Genomic DNA, 21180 nt, shown 5'->3' on the forward strand with positions numbered 1-21180 from the left:
ACAGAAATCCGCCGACCAATCGGCGGCCCCAGCATCATTGTAAATGGGTTGGGCCACGCTGCTACGCCGCAACCAAACCCGGCAGCGCGTGTCCGCTGAGCCTGACTGAGAGCCCGGCGCCTGGCTAAGTGACAGCTCCGCCAGCCAGTCAGCGGCGAGCCGTTACTGGTGGCGCTCCAATCACAGCCGCGTGTAGCTGATTGACGTTGGGAGCTGGCGGTGGAGGGTTTGGTTGAGTCTGGCTCCTGCTCTCTCTCGCTGTCTCTCTCTCCATCTCAGGCGTAACCGGACGGTCTCTCCCCCGGCCGGCGGTGACGGGAACTGAAGGCCCAAGAGTGAGAGGGCCGCGGGGGGAGGGGGGAAGCGGTAGGTAAGTGCTGACCCCCGGCCTCCTGCACCGGCACGCCCATAAACTGCACATCCTGCAGTGTAGACCCAAGAGCTGACACTCTATCTGCCCCAAAGGCCGCTGTCCACAGTGACACGGCGCATACTTACCTGTTGTACCTTATTGCAGTACATTGTATTGCCATCACATGACAGTAGGCAGCAGCCATCCCTCTCCCTGTATCCTCCATTGGAGAGCCCAGGTCTGGGTCATAACATATATTACGTGTTCACATGACAGTAGGGAGCAGCCATTCCTCTCCCTGTATCCTCCATTCAAGAGCTCTGGTCTGGGTCATAGTATTTATTATATGTTCACATGACAGTAGGGAGCAGCCATCCCTCTCCCCGTAGCCTCCATTGAAGAGCCCTGGTCTGGTTCATAGTATTTATTACATGGTCACTTGACAGTAGGGATCAGCCATTCCTCTCCTTGTAGCTTCGATTGGATAGCCTAGGTCTGGGTCATAGTATTTATTACATGTTACCATGACAGTATGGAGCAGTCATCCCTCTCCTTGTATCTTCCATTGGATAGCCTAGGTCTGGGACATAGCATTTATTACATGTTCACATGACAGTAGAGAGCAGCCATCCCTCTCCTTACAGATGGAGCGCCTCTCGGCCAGTGCTGGGGCTCGCCAGACCCCTGCTGAATGAGCAGCGCTCCCTCTGTATATCCTCCATTGGAGAGTCCAGGTCTGGGTCATAAAATGTATTACATGGTCGCATGACAGTAGGGATCAGCCATCCTATCAAAAGAGAATCCATATTTACTTTCACTGACCAGGTAGTAAATCTGTATGTGTTACGTGGTAGGGACCAATCTATAACATACAGCCCTCTTCTTATATCCTCTAATGCAGTGGTTCTCAAATTTGGTCCTCAGGACCCCACACAGTCCACGTTTTCCAGGTCACCCGACAGACACACTCATTACTTACTGACACATTTTAAAAGATTCACAGGTTGCACTAATTATTTCCCTTGTGATTCTGTGAGGGGACCTGCAAAACATGCACTGTGTGGGGGGTCCTGTGGACCGACTGTGAGAACCTGTGCTCTAATATAGTGTTCATTCTAGCACCCTGCACCCTCTACAACCGGTGCAGTTCCTTTGTTTTTCCTGGGGTGTTGCTGTAATTTCCCGTAAGATCTGCAACTCCCAGCATGCTAATAGTTAAGGCCCATACACTACGCGATTTGAGCCCGATTTCACCCGATTTTGGAGGATCGGGCCGAGAAATCGAGTGAAATTGCCCAAATTGCGTAGGGTATGACATCCGATTTGATCCGATGCGCTGTTCCGTGCGCATCGGATCAGATCCGGAGGTCAGACGGTCTGCACATAAGATAAATCTTACTTGCAGCCGTCTGGGGAAGCTGTGACCGGAGACAGAGCAGGGTCTGGTCCGGGGGGAGCTGCAGGAGAGCTAGCGGGCAGGGTCTGTTGTAGAGGCTGGCTGGGGGTGGGGACCGGTCTGGGGGAGCGACAGGAGAGGTAGCAGCAGTCGGGGCGCGGGGATTGAAGAGCAGAGACCGGGGGTGCGGAGGTAGAATAGAACTAAATCCTATTCAAAAGACTGGGTGGCCGCCCAGTCTTTTCAATAGGATGTTTTTTAAGCGGGAGAATAGAAAACAATCCTATTCAAAAGACTGGGCGGCCGCTGATTGGCTGAGAGCTCAGCCAATCAGCAGTCACCCATTCTTTTGAATAGGATTGTTTTCTATTCTCCCGCCGCACCCCGCCTGCTGCAACAGGCCGCTCCCCGACCCTGCTCTCCGGTCCCAGCTCCCGGCCTGCCTCGCCAACGGACACTGCCCGCTACCTCTCCAGCAGCTCCCCCGGACCCTGTTCTGCGGCAGATTTCCAGGGTTTTTACATGTGATAAATCGCATCCAATTTATCACATGTAAAAAATGGCACTTCAAGTGCCACATCTTATCAAGCTCTCCCGGGGAGCTCAGGGGAAGTTGGGGCCGACTTGTCCTTCTGACAAGTTGGCCAAATGTACAGCACATAAGATCTTAGAACCCGCAGGACCGCACATCAGATCGTAATCGTTAGCACATCCCTGAAAGAGACAAAAGCAAGCAACAAGCCCAGAAAGATGGAAATAGAACACTTATCTACTGTGTTTATAAGCTAAAATGAAATGTAGTCTTTATAAAATAGTAGATCATGCCAGATCAGATCAGTTGATTACTCTGTTAGCCTGTTAACTGCAGCGAAGTCATGAAATGTAATTTATACTGGATTAAGACGTCTGATCCTGACCGTTCATTCACCCCGCACATTAAAAGAGCGCATAGAAGTGGCCGGTTATTTGTGTTTTGTATTCCTGTTGCAGTCTGCCCAAAGTAGATGTTAAAAATTATTTAGCTATTGAGCTGCTTATTAACCTGAATCTTAACCCCTTCAGTGGCAATCCCGAGACTTTTCCGGGCTGGGCCTCAGCGCCCAGTCTGGCAAGCCTGGAAAATTCTCAGGATTGCCACTGTTTAGAGCTGAGCAGCGCTGCTGAGTTCAATCGCTGAACTCAGGCAGCTTCAGCGCTGCCCGGCTCCCTCCCCTCTGCCGCGCCTCCTCCTCCCCCCTCCCCTCCGGCATTTCAATAGAAGACTCCGGCGTTGGCTTATGACAATCCGGTTGCCGGGAGCAGGGATGGGGTGCAGGGCCCGGCAGCGGCTGATTGACAGTTCGGCGGCGGGAGCCAGTGGTGGTTTTTTTTTTTAGGGAGCGCTCCCCATAAAAACTCGCCCAGTGGGGAGCGCTGCCTAAAAAAAAACACTACTGAAGGGGTTAAAGGTGCATGGTAAAGTTCCATTATGCGTTATCCATACTGGGTGGTGGCGTACTTGTGCCTGCCGGCAGTAGGGATGGCCATCGACTGACGATGATTCAAGATCATTGATGGTTTATGGGCGATGTCGAATACCTTTGCCATCGATGAGGGAGAACTAGATGGGTTCTCTCCATTGATGGCACGGCAAAACCAATGTTTCGCTTTTGTTTTGTTTTTTTCAAAGTGCCAGAACACGGAACATTGCCCCACCCCTTACATCCGTGAAGCCCTGCCCCCATGTTTTGATTGGCCCACATACCAATCAGTCAAAAATTGTGATGATCGACAGGTAAAAACATTGGTGGTCACCCATTGCATAGTTTAACACTATCGATGGTCAGTTGCACCATCAATGGCAACGATGGCCATCCCTAGCCGGCAGCCTAGCGATACACATCCGGATACACTATAGTGGGGTGTAGGGAGTCTTCCCTGTGTAACCACACACGTGAAGCTGTTATGTGGCGTACACTGGTGGAGCTCTAACTGCATGTTGCAGGCTAGGTTATTATTTATTTATTAACAGTTTCTTATATAGCGCACACATATTCCGCAGCGCTTTACAGAGAATATTTGAACATTCACATCAGTCCCTGCCCCAGTGGAGCTTACAATCTATATTCCCTACCACATGTACACGCACACAGACATTCTAGGGTTAATTTGATGGGAGCCAATTAGCCTACCAGTATATTTTTGGATTGGAGTACCCAGAGCAAACCCAAGCAGGCATGGGGAGAATATACAAACTCTGCACAGTTAGAGCCATGGTGGGAATTGAACCCATGACCTCAGCGCTGTGAGGCAGTAATGCTAACAATTACACTGTCCAAATTTAAGTGGTCACCGTGGTTGCATTGGGCATGATTTCCTCATGGGCTGGATTCAGTCAACCACGAGTGGTGATTTCATGCAGTGATTCTCATTGGCTGATTCTATGTATAGCAGAGCTCAGCCTACCGTAATTGGGCATTAATGTTGGAAGATCATGTCTAGTTAGATATGCCATTAACCCCTTGAGTGGTGGGTTTTGCTGGTGCGGAACAAACCTGCCAGGGCAGGTTTGTCCTGCCACAGCAAAACCCACCACAGATCCTAGGAAGCCGCCGCACCCCCTCACCTCCGCTCCGGCGTTAGTACGCCGGAGCTCAAATGCCGCCGCTTCCTCCTGCCGCCTGTCAGTCATCACAGCGGCAGGCTCGGGATATTTCACGGCGGCTCAGGAGGACTCAAGCGCCTGAACTCTCCCGAGCCGTGCCGACCATCCCCGAGCCTGCCTCCTTCGTCACTTATGCAAATGGCTGGGGAGCTCCGGCGTACAACCCCCGGAGCGGAGGGGGTGAGTGGGTGGTAGGGGAGTGCCAGGGAGGGAACCTCCTAAAGGTATTGCGCCAGTGGTGCTCCGCTGGAGGCACCACTGGCGCGCACCTATGCAAAGTGGTATGCCCGGAAATTTCCGGGATAGCCCACTGCAGCAGAGCAGCTGATCCCGGAAAATTTTGGTGCATACCACCCAAGGGGTTAAGCTGCCACAATATTCAGATTGGTACAGTAGAATATGGTAGCCCAACTGTTGGTTTTACGTACATATATGGGATGCCAGGGAGAATTAGCGATGGTGCTGGTAGCACCCGACTGTTCTGCCAGTTTGTGCCCATTGCTTAGAATTGAATCTCTCCCTAATATAGGATTTCAATTGTTTCAGAGACCTTTGTATATATCTAGTTTAGTATATGTAATTAAATAAGCAGATTCTTCTAAATACAGTTTTAGTTTTTGTAATTTGCTGCAGGAAGACAACAATAAGATAAAAACAACCACAATAACAACAAAGACCAGCACAGCAGTGTTTGTTCTGTTCTTTTATATTAAAAGTTTTTGGTTCTAAAACAGAAAAAGCGAAGGTGACCTGTCCCTTGTACTGACTGGTCTGTGAGTGCGTAACTTATAGGGTGGAGATTTATACCTCCTAAGGAGGACAAGTGGAGGGGTTGCTCATAGCAACTAATCAGATCCTAGTTCTCCTTTATCTCGTACAGGGATGGGGAACCTTCGGCCCTCCAGCTGTTGTGGAACTACACATCCCAGCATGCCTTGTTACAGTTTTGCTATGTGGCCATGCTACAACTGTTGCAGGGCATGCTGAGATGTGTAGTTCAGCAACAGGTGGAGGGCCGAAGGTTCCCCATCCCTGATCTAGTACATTCTATTACAGAACAGGAGTTGAATTGGTTGTGCAACACCTCTAACAGATTTCACCTGTCAACACTACTGCAACTAATAAGCAATCAATTAAATTATTTTTTGGGGTGTGGAATTCAATTATTCCTGTTAATAGTTTAAGGTCTCTTTCTGTCCAAGAGATGATATCAGTGTAATATATTAAGGTGTGATTACCCCATACACCCACCGTTACTCACAGCTACACTGTAATAATTACGCCATACTGCCATCACCCACTACTGTGGCATATGTATCCGTTACCACATGCAGCCCCTATCTGGTTCCCAGCACTTATACAACCCTAATAAGGAACACGTATAGCACTCCACCAATCAGTAGTCACTTAAATTGTGCATTCATAGGTCATTACATAATGAGACCAGCAGAGGTCGCCAATCAAGCAGCATTAAGCCTCTTCCGGGCACTAGTTAAGGCCCTTCAGCTGTTGTGAAGCTACACATCCCAGAATGCCTTGCAACAGGTTTCCCTAATAGCAAAACTGTGGCAAGGCATGATGGGACTTGTAGTTTCACAACTGCTGCAGTGTTCGCGAAAACCCCACAAAAAAGTGGGTCCCGGGGACTCCTCACGTTTAAATATTGGGGTCCTACCTGACCTTTTCTGGGTCCCAACCTAAATGAAGGTTCTAATATCATCTGACAACGATAGCAGCCTCCTCTCCCCCACCCCCCAGCAGAATGTACATAGTGTTAGTGTGCCACACACCACAATGCCCAGTACATAATGTGCCACACACCTGAATGCCTAGTACATAATGTGCCACACACCTGAATGCCCAGTACATAATGTGCCACACACCTGAATGCCCAGTACATAATGTGCCACACACCTGAATGCCCAGTACATAATGTGCCACACACCTGAATGCCCAGTATGTAATGTGCCACACACCTGAATGCCCAGTACATGGTGTGCCACACACCACAATGCCCAGTACATAATGTGCCACACACCACAATGCCCAGTACATAATGTGCCACACACCACAATGCCCAGTACATAATGTGCCACACACCTGAATGCCCAGTACATAATGTGCCACACACCTGAATGCCCAGTACGTAATGTGCCACACACCTGAATGCCCAGTACGTAATGTGCCACACACCTGAATGCCCAGTACATGGTGTGCCACACACCACAATGCCCAGTACATAATGTGCCACACACCTGAATGCCCAGTACATAATGTGCCACACACCACAATGCCCAGTCAGTACATAATGTGCCACACACCTGAATGCTTAGTCAGTACATAATGTGCCACACACCACAATGCCCAGTCAGTTAATATTGTCACACCATAATGCCCAATATTGTTCACTCTAGAAATCACATATCCCCTTCTGCCTGCACCTGACTGCCTTGAAGTAACCTTTGCTTTTCCCCAACTCCACCACACACCTCACAGCATCCACATTAGTAGTCCCCCACACCACAGGCATTTCCCCACTTATCTGGGCAGATGTGCACCGCAACCAATAGAGTACAGGAGCAGGTGCTGCTGAATAGCGCAGAGGAGGAGAGCATTGCCCGCACTCCCAGCTCTCTGTTTACAGAGCCGGTTCTGGCGGGCATATGCTGGCGTGGGGAATAGCCGACAGAGGGGTGCGTATACCCGGCTTAGTGGCGCCCCCCTCACCCGCCAAGCTTTCCGCGTTGCAGGGCTGAGGAGGGCAGTACTACTACACTGTCAGTCACCGCGCCTCGGGCTGAGGAGGGCGGGACTGTCAGCGCGGCTGGAGACTGCAGGGCTGAGGGGGAAGAGTCCACACGCTGCCGCGCTCAGCAGCGGCATACACTGTAAGTGCAGCGGTGGGCATAGAGTAGACTAATCACCGTGCCAGGGCTGAGGTGGGCGGGACTGTCAGTCAGCGTGGCTAGGGGCTGAGTTGGGGTAGTGTTCACACGCTGCCACGCTCAGCAGCATACTAGACTGTCAGCGGGCAGGGAGGGACAGTAATTTGTCAGCGCCAATTAACTGTGCAGGGCGCGCAAGGTACTCACATGTCACATCCCCATGCGGCAGCTTTCTCCTCCTTGCAAGGCCAGTCAGCCAGCGCCCGACTGTGATGCGTGAGCACGTTCCCTCCTCTGCGGCCTCATCACAGAGGGGGAAAAACAGATCCCTCCACCCTAGCTACAGTTACACAGCACGTATACCGATGCAACCGGAGCGCGTCCCAGGGGACGCAGGCAGAAACAAAAACTGAGTCCCTGCTGCTCAAAAGCGGGTAAAATACTCGCTATAGCGAGTATTTGCGAACCCTGAGCTGGATGGCCATGGTTTGGCCATGCCTGAGCTAAGGGGTCACAAAACTGGAGGAAACTCATTTTTATTATTTTGAACATCCAGTTCCCCTTTAATTGTAGCCCCTTTTTTGCGACATCTTACAGGCAGGACAGAGTATGTTTTGTTACAGAAGCTAGGGAACGGACAGCTTGTGCTGCTGTTATTTATATTTTGGGGCAGTACGGATGGTGTAATGTTAGCATTACTGCCTCACGGAACTGAGGTCATCAGTTCGATTCCCACCATGGCCGGAAAGGCCCCCATACACTATGCGATTTTGGACCGATGCGATTTATCACATGTAAAAAATGGCACATGAAGTCCTAAATTGTATGTGAGCCTCCCGGAGAGCTGCCAGGCGGCTCGGAGGAGAATTGGGGTCCGACTAGGACAAGTCGGCTTAATGTATGGGGGCCTTAACTGTGTGCCGTTTGTATTTTCTCCCCATACTTGTGCGTGGGTTTTCTCCAGATACTCCAGATCCAGGGCTCATTTCCAGTCCGGGCTCCTCCCCTCCTAACTTGACTTGCTGTAATTCGGCTCCTGCTCCCCCATCTCCTCTTCCGCTGAGCTGCAGGCTTAGTCAACTCAGGATGCCGGCGGCCAATTAAAATGCAGCACCAGCTGGTGAGACAATGAGAGCTTGCGTACCGGCAGCAGCTCTGATTGGCTCAAAAGCCGGAGCAGCATTTTAACCGGCCACCGGCATCCTGGGTTGAATAAGCCTGTGCTCCGGGACCTGCTTTGTTCAGCGCATTGAGCGCAGCACTGGAAAGGCAGTTGGGAGGTTGTGGTGGGCAAAATTAGCTGCCTGGGCCCTTCCAGAGTCCGGGGTCCGGGACAGCTGTTCCCACAGTACCCCCCTATTGGCGGCCCTGATGCTTTCCTCCCACAATCCAAACAAATTAACCCTAGAATGTCTGTGTGTGCGTGTACATGTGGTAGGGAATATGGATTGTAAGCTCCACTGGGGCAGGGACTGAGTGAGTGTTCAACTATACTCTGTAAAGCGCTGCGGAATATGTGTGCGCTACATAAGAAACTGTTAAATGAATTATATACAGTGTGGAAGATTTGTTACTTAGAAGGTTGTATATTATTATTCCAATAGGACCTTACTTTATCTTTACGCTGCCCGTTCTCAGGGTCCAGACGCGCATGGTTCTGCGCCGGGCATCGCTGTAGAACAAGCCTTGCGCAAATATTTAGGTTTCACTTTCAAAACAATCCGAAAGTGTTTAGATTTCAGTGTCCGCTGTGAGTCCCATAAATGTGAGAGGAAACACTGCGCTCCCCGCGAGGTGTAACAGCCTGCCCTTCCCAATGACCCCACTTCAGATGGGCTCTGCCTTACTGGTCTAATGGCAACCCAATTTGGGGTCCAGAAACCAGATCTCTGGAACTTTTATATTCTGCTTATTGGGGAAAGTGAGATTCAAGTGCAAAATGTGCAGCAGGGGGTGCAGCATTGGGGCCCCTGTATTTGGTTATCCTGTATAGATAGGGCAGGACGGACGAGTAATGTTTAGCATTACTGGCTCACAGCGCTGGGGTCAGGGGTTTGATTTCCACCATGAACCTAACTGTGTGGCCCCCTTACACCAGAATAACCTGGTCGTATACACAGTCGGAAAAATCAGCACGTTCAGGAAAACACCTTAGATCAGGAAATGACTTGGGGATCCATACGTTTTAGTCGAAAACGCAACCGCCTTCAACTATTTTCCACTGATGCAGATTTGACTTTAAAGAAAGCTGAAGCTGTATTGGTGGAAAAAAACAGCCAATAAGAGTCGCATTGAATAGCTATGCCAGGATTTTTTGGCTATGATTGTATCGGGATCCCTGCAGGATCACAGGAGGACTGGGCGCTAGGGGAAAGGGGTCATTTTGAATGCAGAGGGCTGGGCCTGATGACATCACTAATGTGGGCGAGCCCATCTGCTGACTTCTCTTTTAGGGACGTCCCTGGCACTTAATTAGGGGCTGGGCTTCCTCCTAGTGCGGGGGCGGATGGGCCAGGCTGTTTTAGCAGGGTACCACAAAATAGGCAGGGTGCATTTTGCCCTTTAAAATCGGGCAGGCTCAACCCTGCTAATACAGCCTCACCCTGCTAACAGCCTAGATTGAACACTATTGCATACCCCCCCCCCCCCCGTTCCCCCATACTTGTGGTTCTAGCTGTCCACTAATATTATAATAGGCAAAACCAGTGCTAGTGGTTGCCAATCAGTGTGGCCATAAACAATTAGTTTTGGTCCTGCCAAGTGTCTTGAGGCACCCCAGGGTGCCTAGGGACAGTTTGGGAACAACTGCCCTAAGTGACACCCCAAGTACATGTTGTCAAGTCCGGTTTTAGTGCCTTGTTCAATGTTAGTGGGGATGTGTGTCATTGTTTTTAATGTTGATATATAATGTTAACTGTATGTAGCGACCTTGTGCTTGTAATAGTGGAGCGGATTATGGGCCTGATTCAGTTTCATTTGTAGTTTTAGGGCACCCTCCCCACAATGCAATAGCAAAAATGCAGCAAATACATCGCTATAATACCAGTGCGGTGCTACGCAGCGAAGCGATTGCATAATACAAATAATTTTTTTAATTTAAATTTAATTTTTTATTCTATATCTGCGCTCACTACTGTTCTAGGCCCTATATGAGAGAGCGCAGAGCCACACTATTGGTTATATTATCCAGACGCATTTCATAGGCCTAACCTTTTGCCTCCATCTGTTTTTACTTTCTTAATGCTAGAACTGAAATCCCATTCATAGTGACGTGTGTGTGACTGGGCTTGTTGCATTGTCTGACTTCCCTTCTGCATCTCTGTTGCCCTGATCTCCTGCACCACTGCTCAGCCATGAAGGTTGCACTGTACAGCGGGCGCTACATTTTCGGTACTCTTTACTTAGAAGGGCGGCCATCTCGGGCATTGAATGCACTAAAACATCAGGTGCGATGCGACAGACGAGATGCCCGAGATTTCCCATAGGGAACAATGTTAAATGTCTCAATTGACCCGATTTTCCTGTTCAATGCCTCAATTGACCCAATTTTTCCATAGGAAACAATGTTAAATGGGCCACAGAGGCCAAATAGGCACCCTGAAGTGAATAATGGCCACCCGAATTGTTAACGCCACCCCACGATCAACGTCAACCCGAAGCGTGGCGAGCGGCGGCGGTACGCGTCCTACGACCTTTTCATACCCCCACTATCCACGTCGGCGTGGAGTTGAGAATAGAAAGTGTGGCGAGCGGACGCGGATACCTTCACAGGTATCCGCGTCCCCTCGCGGGCTTCACAGCTGTCCGCGTACCCTCGCGGGGCTCGCTGCGCTCGCCACGCTTCGGGCTCGGTGGCTCGAGCCACCGAGCCCGAAGCGTGGCGAGCCCCGCGAGGGGACTCGGATACCTTCACAGGTATCCGCGTCCCCTCGCGGGCTTCACAGCTGTCCGCGTACCCTCGCGGGGCTCGCTGCGCTCGCCACGCTTCGGGCTCGGTGGCTCGCTGCGCTCGCCACACTTTCTATTCTCAACTCCACGCCGACGTGGATAGTGGGGGTATGAAAAGGTCGTAGGACGCGTACCGCCGCCCCTCGCGGGCTCGCTGCGCTCGCCACGCATCGGGTTGACGTTGATCGTGGGGTGGCGTTAACAATTCGGGTGGCCATTATACACTTCAGGGTGCCTATTTGGCCTCTGTGGCCCATTTAACATTGTTTCCTATGGAAAAATCGGGTCAATTGAGGCATTGAACAGGAAAATTGGGTCAATTGAGACATTTAACATTGTTCCTATGGGAAATCTCGGGCATCTCGTCGGTTGATCGCACCCGATTTTTTAGTGCATTCAATGCCCGAGATTTTTTACTAACGATGCCCACGATCAAAATCGTGGGCGCCCTTCTAAGTAAAGAGTACCACATTTTCTTATAGAAGTCCTATTAGTATAGCCTGCACAATGCAGGGGAAAGTAGAATACGCTTTTCATGTTGCCTTTTGAGTGTCGTGCACTTACCTTTATTTTTAGAGTTTCCCAGTAATGCGATCTTCTTACCGCTAATTATATTTGTGTATTATATACTGTGACTCCCATCAATTACACATAGGTAAAAGTCAGTTGGTAAAGTATGGGGTCATCAGGTTGTGGTGGTGTTGGTAACGACCTGGGTGTATTACTTAGTGCAGGCATGTCCAACGTTGGCCCTCCAGATGTTGTGAAACTACACATCCCAGCATGCTTTGCCACAGTTTTGCTATTAGAGAATGCTAAAACTATTGCAAAGCATGCTGGGATGTGTAGTTTCAAAACATCTGGAGGGCCAACGTTGGACATGCCTGACTTAGTGTGTGTGGGGCCTTTCATCTAGTGTGTAGGCAATATATTGTTAATGGTGCGTGCTCTCGTAGGTTGTTAGTGACCCCCCATTTCGTCTGTCTATGCAGCTCCATCCCGGCTCTATGGTCCGCAACAGTATATTCCTGGATGTGGCCACTGATGTTCTCTCTGAAGATTTATTTTTTAGTTTTTTCAAGATATTGTTTGTCAATGAGTTTGTGGGAATCATGAGCGGCACTGTATCGTTGGCATGTGGTCTAGTGTGTAGCCAGCTTTAGACTTCTAAAATATTGCGTTGGTCCATGGTGGCTGTGCCACTACCAATTCTTAAAGAACCGGTAACCCCATCGCCAAGGGGCCACGCCCGATAGCCATGCAATAACAGCCACGGGTGGGGGGGGGGGGGGGGAGGGGAGGGGGAGTGGGATGGGATGGGTCTCTTTGTCTCAGGTTCCCAAGCCTGTGTGTGGGTCTCTTTGTCTTTGGTTCCCAAGCCTGTGTGTGGGTCTCTTTGTCTTCGGTTCCCAAGCCTGTTTGTGGGTCTCTTTGTCTTCGGTTCCCAAGCCTGTGTGTGGGTCTCTTTGTCTTTGGTTCCCAAGCCTGTGTGTGGGTCTCTTTGTCTTTGGTTCCCAAGCCTGTATGTGGGTCTCTTTGTCTTTGGTTCCCAAGCCTGCGTGTGGGTCTCTTTGTCTTCGATTCCCAAGCCTGTGTGTGGGTCTCTTTGTCTTTGGTTCCCAAGCCTGTGTGTGGGTCTCTTTGTCTTCGGTTCCCAAGCCTGTATGTGGGTCTCTTTGTCTTTGGTTCCCAAGCCTGTGTGTGGGTCTCTTTGTCTTTGGTTCCCAAGCCTGTATGTGGGTCTCTTTTTGGTTCCCAAGCCTGTGTGTGGGTCTCTTTGTCTTCGGTTCCTTGCCTGCGTGTGGGTCTCTTTGTCTTCGGTTCCCAAGCCTGTGTGTGGGTCTCTTTGTCTTTGGTTCCCAAGCCTGTGTGTGGGTCTCTTTGTCTTCGGTTCCCAAGCCTGTGTGTGGGTCTCTTTGTCTTTGGTTCCCAAGCCTGTGTGTGGGTCTCTTTGTCTTCGGTTCCCAAGCCTGTGTGTGGGTCTCTTTTTGGTTCCCAAGCCAGAGCTGTTGCTTTAAGTCATTGCAACAGAAATGTCCTGCTGTCCACCTTCAGCTAAAAGATCCTCAAAGAGCTGGATGAAATATTTGGGATCCATGTGGAAGCGGAGCATATTTGCACTCATTTGCATGGTAATAGACAAGGAACGGCTCCAAAAGTCTTCACTGGAGCTGTGGACTAGGAAATACCTCATTGGGTAGGCGAGTTCACTACCCATGTAGGAATAGGCTACATAGAGGCATGTTGACAGCCATACCAGTAGTTCCTCCTGAGTGTCTAGCTCGGATGTCATCACTTCACGGCAGAGCATGTACAGAAACATTACATTGGCCGGATTGAGGAAGCCCATGGTCTTATCGATTAGAGTGATGGAAGTGTCTATATCTATCAGCCAATCAATAAGAGGTTTTGGTTTTTTCTTCTCCTTACACCTGCGACAGAGGAACTCTGCAAGACAGGCCAGCAGCTCGCTGGTGGATGCCTGCACCGTCATGGCTTTAGGTGGCGAGAGGTCTTGCTTTTCTTCAACAGGCTCACTGACAGGCTCCTTGGCCAAGGTATCCTGTGAGACCTGTGTTAAATCAACAAAGGAGTAGGAAGTCTTTAGGCTCTCATGGACGAGATGGCTAATATCGACCTGGCCATTTATGTGCTGTCTTCTTCTTTTAGTTATAAAATTTCTCAAGCGCCCAATCAGTGAGCGTCTCTCAGTAGATTCTCCAGTGGTAGTGTTCTGGGTAGCAGTGCGCTGAGTGCCACTTGCTGAATCTTCATCTGGGCGGTTCGCCTTGCGGCAGCACGGGATTGTCAGGCAATTCCACATTATTATTCAGTGTCCTGTTCTTTATGACACTGGTTGTGGTCTGTGGTGGTTCTGATTGCAGAAAATAATCCAATAATAACAGTCTGTTTCCAGCACGTGTGGAATGATGCTTCCTGGGTCAGTCCAAGGCAGCAAATGAGTCCAGCAGATTGTAGCTAGAGGTTTTCTCTGCTTACACTGGGCACTGTGACATCACATGTGATGTCACAATCAGCATGTGATTTCAGTCGGCATCATTGTGACATCACATGCTGAGTGTGATGCGTTATTTATGCTAATGAGCTACTAGTGTTCACTCTAGGAGTGACAGCGGGCAGGGCGCTGGGGGGCGGACCGGGCACGCCGACTTCACAGCTGGGCCGCCGCCGTCATGAAAGGGGCGTGCCCGGGCCACCGCCGTCATGAAAGGGGCGTGCCCGGGCCGCCATTGTCATCAAAGGGGGCGGGCCCGGCCGCCACCGTCATCAAAGGGGGCAGGCCCGGGCCCTCCGAAGGCACTGTGCTGCCGGGGAAGCGCCAGGCATCGCCGTCTACGGCGACACTGGGCTTCCCCATGAGGCTGTTTTAGCGGGGCGCTGCGAGAGGGGCAGGGCGCATTTTGCCCTTTAAAAATCGGGCAGGGCACAGCGCCCCACTAAAACAGCCTACCGGGAACACTAAGCTACTGATGCTATCCAGGCAATTTCAAACAGTGATGAAAATTGTTGAAATATACAATGTATTATCACCCTATTTAGATTCCTTTAAGGAAGATAATAATGTTAAATGATAGAAAAGTAGATAGGATATTTGAATAATCTGAGAGATAATTAGTTGAAATTAAACAAATGAAGAAAAAAATAAAAGATTTTCCTTCAGCAATGGACCAATCCCACTTCTCCTACTATTGAATATTTTCCTTGTTATTGTGAGATATCAGCAGATCATTCATGTCTGTGGATGGAACGCTGTGATTCTAGCCACTCATTGGCTTTTTCCTGTGATAGTAATGATGTAACAGAAACTGAAGGTGCACTGACTAAGTATTGGGCGTTGGGGGGATACATGCGGTGTGTGCTTAGTGACAGCGCCTCGCTTATTTACATATTACAATAGGGTTACCAACTCATCCCTTTAATCTGGGACACATTATTTACACAGGTTCTGTGCCTGGCTTTCACCTGGTTTTAAACTGCCACACCTCAAGACTCCATTTCACCTGGTTTTAAACTGCCACAGAACCTGTGTAATTAATATGTGTCCCAGATTAAAGGGATGAGTTGGTCACCCTATATTACACTTTGTGCCTATCCTTGTTGTGTCGTTTTTATTTTCCTATATAATCTAATATATTAGTAATAACTGACTATAGGTAATTGTACTGTGCGTAACATGCCTTTGTCTTTGTAATGCCAAATACACTAATTCTGTTACTACAGTGCCTTGCAAAAGTATTCACCCCTTGGCCTTTTTCATGTTTTGTTGCTTCACAACCTGGAACTAACATGGATTATTTATAGGTTTGCATCATTTCATTCACAGAACATGCTAACAACTTTGTAGATGTTCTTTTCATTTTATTGTGAAGCAAACAACAAATAGGACAAAATAACAGAAAGGTGCGGGTGCATTCACACCCAGGCCCCACCTTTTGTGGCAATTCCAGCTGCAAGTCACTTTGGATGAGTCTCTATGAGCTTGCCACATCTTGCCACAGGGATTTTTGGCCATTCCTCAAAGCAAAACTGCTCCAGCTCCTTCATGTTGGACGGTTTCCACTTGTGTTCCAACAGTAATCTTCAAGTCTGACCACAGATTCTCAATTGGATTGAGATCGGACTAGGCCATAAATGTTTTCCCTTAAATCGCTCGAGTGTTGCTTTAGCAGTATGCTTCCGGTCATTGTCCTGCTGGGAAGTGAACCTCCGTCCCAGTCCCAAATAACAGGCAGACTGAAACGGGTTTTGCTCAAGAATATCCCTGATTTTAGCACCAGCTTTCCTTTGACTCAAATCGGTTTCCCAGTCCTTGCTGCTGAAATACATCCCCACAGCACGATGCTGCCACCACCATGTCTCACTGTGGGGATGGTGTTCTTGGTTTGATTAGATGTGTTGGGTTTTCGCCAGACATCGCATTTTCCTTGGTGGCTGAAAAGTTCAATTTTGGTCTCATTTGACCAGAGCAGCTGCCTCCATTCATTTGGGGAGTCACCAACATGCCTTTTGCTCAAGTATATGTGTCCTTAAAACATGGACTGCTAAGGTTCTTTGAGGGTAAAAGCACACAATTGGTCAGTCATGCTGTCCTTGGGGTGTGGCTTATGTATCCTGTTCAGAGAGTTAAGGTGCGTACAAACATGCTGATCCCCGCTGCCGCAGATATTAGCGGGTGATGAGCTGTTAATGACCCACCGGAGGGCCCATTGGCCTTCGTTCTGGTTGGCTCACAAAGCACCGTTATTTTGCTGCTTTGCGAGCCTTGTAGCTCCGCCCGCCGTTTGGCCGAACACCCGCCCCCTACTATTCACATATTTTCCCTGCATAGATGACTTGTTGCACGTCTGATCTGCCACTCGATATTTGATATCCGTGTGGGCTCAGTGCGCACGATCCATTGGAAATGTGCAGATTGCGTGCACCTTGTTCCATTCTATGGCGGCCTTTAGTGTTCACTGTACGGTGAACGGCAGGCAGCGCGCCAACCAGTGCATGCACTAATGGCAAGGGTATGTGACCTTGTGACACGCTCCCTATTTGACACTTTTGGGGGTGCACCCAACACTTACGGAGATGCTGTGCTGCCCCAAGCTCTCCCTGCACTGTGAATAGATTCTATTCCTTCTCTGCTATGCGCATCCATTCCCCGCTGGCGAGTTCCTCATGGAACACTGCAGCCCGTAGGAGGGTACGGCAGAGGGAAGGCTGTTTCCACGACACACCTCTATAAAGACAGGGCGCATTTTTTATTTTAAAATCGAGCCGAGTGCAACACCCTGCTGAAACAGCCTAGCGTGTACACTATAAAACCACATTTTCTAGGTGTATGGGTGGCGACCTGTATATAGATATCGCCTTGTATATCCCTACACTGATTTGCGTTACTAAGTAGACCACACAGTGACAATACAGAGGGGGTTGTGTAACTCTGAGATTTGATATCCGTGTGTCCTCTGTACAGCATTTTATCTCACGACACAAGCCAGCTCCCACCGATCACCTGAAACGTGACCTTCCACTCGTAATTAGCTATATTGTCACTATTTCCCGTTAATTGCTTTTCGCCTAATTGGAATACAGCTGCTTCATGTGAATGTTGGGCTGCACTGATGTATTTAGAACACACAAGGCAGTTAGCCAAATGTAAGGAGCAACTCGCATTGCTCCCGGTTTTAGTGCCATCTGAATGATGATTACAGCATTAATTAGTAATAATTGCCCTTGTAGAACTGTACCTTCTGCTTTTGAGCAATTGCCTAGAGGGGCCAATTGATTGTACACGATTTGGGTGTAGTTTTGGTGGAATTGCATTTACGGCAGTGCGGATACTCTCCAGTGCCCCTGGTCTGTAGGTTAGGTTTCACAGCTGCCCTCATTATTAGTGCACACTTATGCCCCGTGCACACTATACTATATACGGCGATGTCGGGAAACGAACGATTTGCCGGTAACATCATTGTTCAGTGCTGTCATCGGGACCCCCGCCGAACATGCAGTCCCTGACGATATTGTCATATTGGTCTGCATGCTCAGTCGATCAACTTATCGTTAACGATATGGTGGGTACACACTGAATGATATGCACAATGATATCGTTATTGTGCATATTGTTCAAGAAAATCGGTACCCAGCTGTACACCTGCTCTATCCCTGATGCAAGAGGTCCCCCTGATTTCTGTGAGCACAAATCTGCAATTCCATCTACAGTCTACACTGACCTCACCTCAATGTGAATGCATGTTACCACCTTCGTTTGCAGATATGTTGCAGTTAGGGATGCATTCTCAGTGATGTCACTAGTTCCCAGTGATGGGATAGGCTGCATTCTCAGTGATGTCACTGGATCCTTGTTACTGGATAGGCGGCATTCTCAGTGATCTCACTAGCTACCAGTGATGGGATAGGCTGCACACTCAGTGATGTCACTGGATCCTAGGCAATGTAGAGGCTGCATTCTCTGTGATGTCATTAGCTCCTACAGAATGTAAAGGCTTCATACTCCGTGATGTCTCTGGCTCATGGAATGCGTAGGCTGTACTTTGAATATTGGGTTAGGCCACAAAATGCCCAGTTTCGTATACATGACCTATACACATTGATTCACCGTTAATGTCCTGTAGTATTGGTGAGGGAGCATGCGTAGGGACAAGTTTTACAATCATGGAAATTGGATGAGTTCTCTTCTGTGTACTGGGGATATTTAAATCGTCCCTTTCTTCTGTTTCCATGGAGCTAGTGACAATATAATTGTGCTTTTCCAAGATGAAATGATAAAGGATTCCTGAATGGGTTTTATTCAGCCTCTTTGTATATAGAAGAAAAGTCTGTATATTAAGGTTTCTTTATTTCTAGAACAGAATGTATTGTCATTTTAAAAATAAAGTTATCAATTATCAATGGAAATAAAATTTATTAACCCATGGAGGTCTGGATTTGGAGTCCCCCTCTAAATTAAAGTTGAAAAACACACTACAGGCTGATCCAACTTTGATGTAATGTCCTTAAAACAAGTCAAAATGAGGCTCAGTAGTGTGTGTGGCCACCACGTGCCTCTATGACCTCCCTACAACACCTGGGCATGCTCCTGATGAGGTGGCGGATGGTCTCCTGAGGGATCTACTCCCAGACCTGGACTAAAGCAGCCACCAACTCCTAGAGAGTCTGTGGTGCAAGTTTCGTTGGTGGATGGAGCGAGACATGATGTCCCAGATGTGCTCAATTGGATTCAGGTCTGGGGAACGGGCAGGCCAGTCCATAGCGTCAATGCCTTCATCTTGCAGGAACTTCTGACACTCTCCAGGCTTGGGATGCGGTCAATTTGTCGGCGGTCGGGATCCCGGCGTTCAGAATCCCGACACTGGAATCCCGACCGTCGAAATCCCGAAACTTTCTCCCTCCGTGGGTGTCCACGACACCCATAGAGGGAGAATAAAATAGCGTGCTGAGCGTAGCGAGGCACCGGGCCCACTGCGTGGCGAGCGCAGCGAGCCCGCAAGGGGGGGCGATCCACGTCCCCCCCCCATGTCGGGATTTCGGCGGTCGGGATTCCGACCGCCGCGATTCCGACCGCCGGCATTACGTATTGGATCCCCAGCCACATGAGGTCTAGCATTGTCTTGCATTAGGAGGATCCCAGGGCCAACCGCACCAGCATATGGTCTCACAAGGGATCTGAGGATCTCATCTCGGTACCTAATGGCAGTCAGGCTACCTCTGGCTAGCACATGGAGGGCTGTGCGGCCCCCCAAAGAAATGTCACCCCACACTATTCCTGACCCACTGACGAACCGGTCATGCTGTAGGATGTTGCAGGCAGCAGAACGTTCTCCTTGGCATCTCCAGACTCTGGGGCAGATGTATTAACCAGCGTTAAGTGCAAAAATGCACTTAACGCTGGTTAACTGGGGGGGATTACGATTTTGCTAATGTATTACTAGCGCACCTAACGTGCGCTAGTGACAGCCCGCCGAGTTACGCTCGGCGGGGCTGTCCCTGCAATCCCCCCCAGGGATTAACGGCCGGGGCGATGTATTAACAGCCTTCAAGGCGTTAATTCGCCCCGGCCGCTTCGCCAGCTCAGGGCTAGCGTTGTCCTATCCCCCACTATGGGGACAACGCTAGCCCTGCGTCTGGCTTGGGCTGCGCTGGAGATCTCGCGGTTTTTGCGAGATCTCGCGCATGCCCAGTGCGGCCGGCCGGGGGACAGGAGATAGCGCATCAGTATTAACTGATGCGCTATCTCCAGAAAGGGACATCGCCGAAGGGGGGAGTTAACGCTCCCCCGCTTCGGCAGACAAGATGTTAATACATCTTGTCGATGTCCCTTCCTGCTTCGCCTCGCTATTGAGGCGAAGCAGGAAGTATCATAGCGGCGCGATAAGCGCTGCTATGATACATCTGCCCCTCTGTCACGCCTGTCATGTGCTCAGTGTGAACCTGCTTTCACTGTGAAGAGCACAGGGCGGCAGTGGCGAATTTGCCAATCTTGGTGTTCTCTGGCAAATGTCAAACGTACTGCATGGTGTTTGGATGTAAGCACAACCCCCACCTGTGGAACGTCGGGCCTTCATACCACCCTCATGGAGTCTGTTTCTGACCGTTTGAGTAGACACATGCACTTGTGGCCTGCTGGAGGGCATTTTTCAGGGCTCTGGCAGTTCTCCTCCTGTTCCTCCATGCACAAAGGCGGAGGTAGCGGTCCTGCTGCTTTGGTTGTTGGCCTCCTCCATCCCTCCTGATGTACTGGCCTGTCTCCGGGTAGCGCCTCTATGCTCTGGACACTACGCTGACAGACACAGCAAACCTTCTTGCCACAACTCGCATTTATGTGCCATCCTGGATGAGCTGCACTTTCTGCCTGATGTTTTGGTCACTTTTGAAAGCTGGCGGTGCTTTCACTCTAGTGGTAGCATGAGACGGAGTCTACAACCCACACGGGTTGTAGACTCCGTCTCATGCTACCACTAGAGTGAAAGCACCGCCAGCTTTCAAAAGTGACCAAAACATCAGGCAGAAAGCATAGGAGCTGAGAAGTGGTCTGTGGTCACCACCTGCAGAACAAATCCTTCATTGGGGGTGTCTTGCTAATTGCCTATAATTTCCAAATGTTGTCTATTCCATTTGCACAACAGCATGTGAAATTGATTGTCAATCAGTGTTGTTTCCTAAGTGGACAGTTTGATTGACTTGCAGCTACATTGTGGTGTTTAAGTGTTCCCTTTATTTTTTTGAGCAGTGTGTGTATGTATGTATATGTGTATGATGTGGGTGTTTTGGTCCTATGCAAGAACAGCGATGGCCCAGAGTGTGTTGTGATTTAGGTCTGGTTGGCAGTAACCTTGTGTATTGGAGATGTCATAGATTGGCAGGGCCTCTGGATAGCACTAAACGGTATCTCCACAAACATCTGTTGGGAGCCAAAAGTTGGGGAGCA

At 49.5% G+C, this 21180-nt stretch overlaps 2 protein-coding genes across 7 annotated transcripts in view; one reads left to right on the forward strand and one right to left on the reverse strand.

The window, feature by feature from the left end:
* The first annotated feature begins 93 nt into the window (after positions 1-93).
* Positions 94-21180, forward strand: part of SETD3 (SET domain containing 3, actin N3(tau)-histidine methyltransferase) — a 58133-nt gene continuing 37046 nt past the window's right edge. For 2 of the 6 annotated variants that reach the window (XM_083165974.1, XM_083165978.1), the window contains exon 1: positions 94-370. The gene's annotated coding sequence lies outside the window, so the exon portion shown is untranslated. The remainder of the gene's footprint in view (positions 371-21180) is intronic. The other 4 variants (XM_083165975.1, XM_083165979.1, XM_083165976.1 and 1 more) reach the window with 3 other exon arrangements.
* On the reverse strand, positions 13240-14049 carry LOC146049541 (cyclin-dependent kinase 5 activator 1-like). Its single transcript, XM_083166072.1, has one exon. The coding sequence runs from the start codon at positions 14047-14049 to the stop codon at positions 13240-13242; it is 810 nt and encodes a 269-aa protein (XP_083022198.1).

This window comes from Crinia signifera, chromosome 12 (genome assembly GCF_055691185.1).
Source record: "Crinia signifera chromosome 12, ASM5569118v1, whole genome shotgun sequence".
NCBI classification, from domain to species: Eukaryota; Metazoa; Chordata; class Amphibia; order Anura; family Myobatrachidae; genus Crinia; species Crinia signifera.

Excerpts from the sequence above, each read along its gene's own strand:
- LOC146049541 (XM_083166072.1), bottom strand. The coding sequence starts at position 14,049 with ATGTGGAATTGCCTGACAATCCCGTGCTGCCGCAAGGCGAACCGCCCA.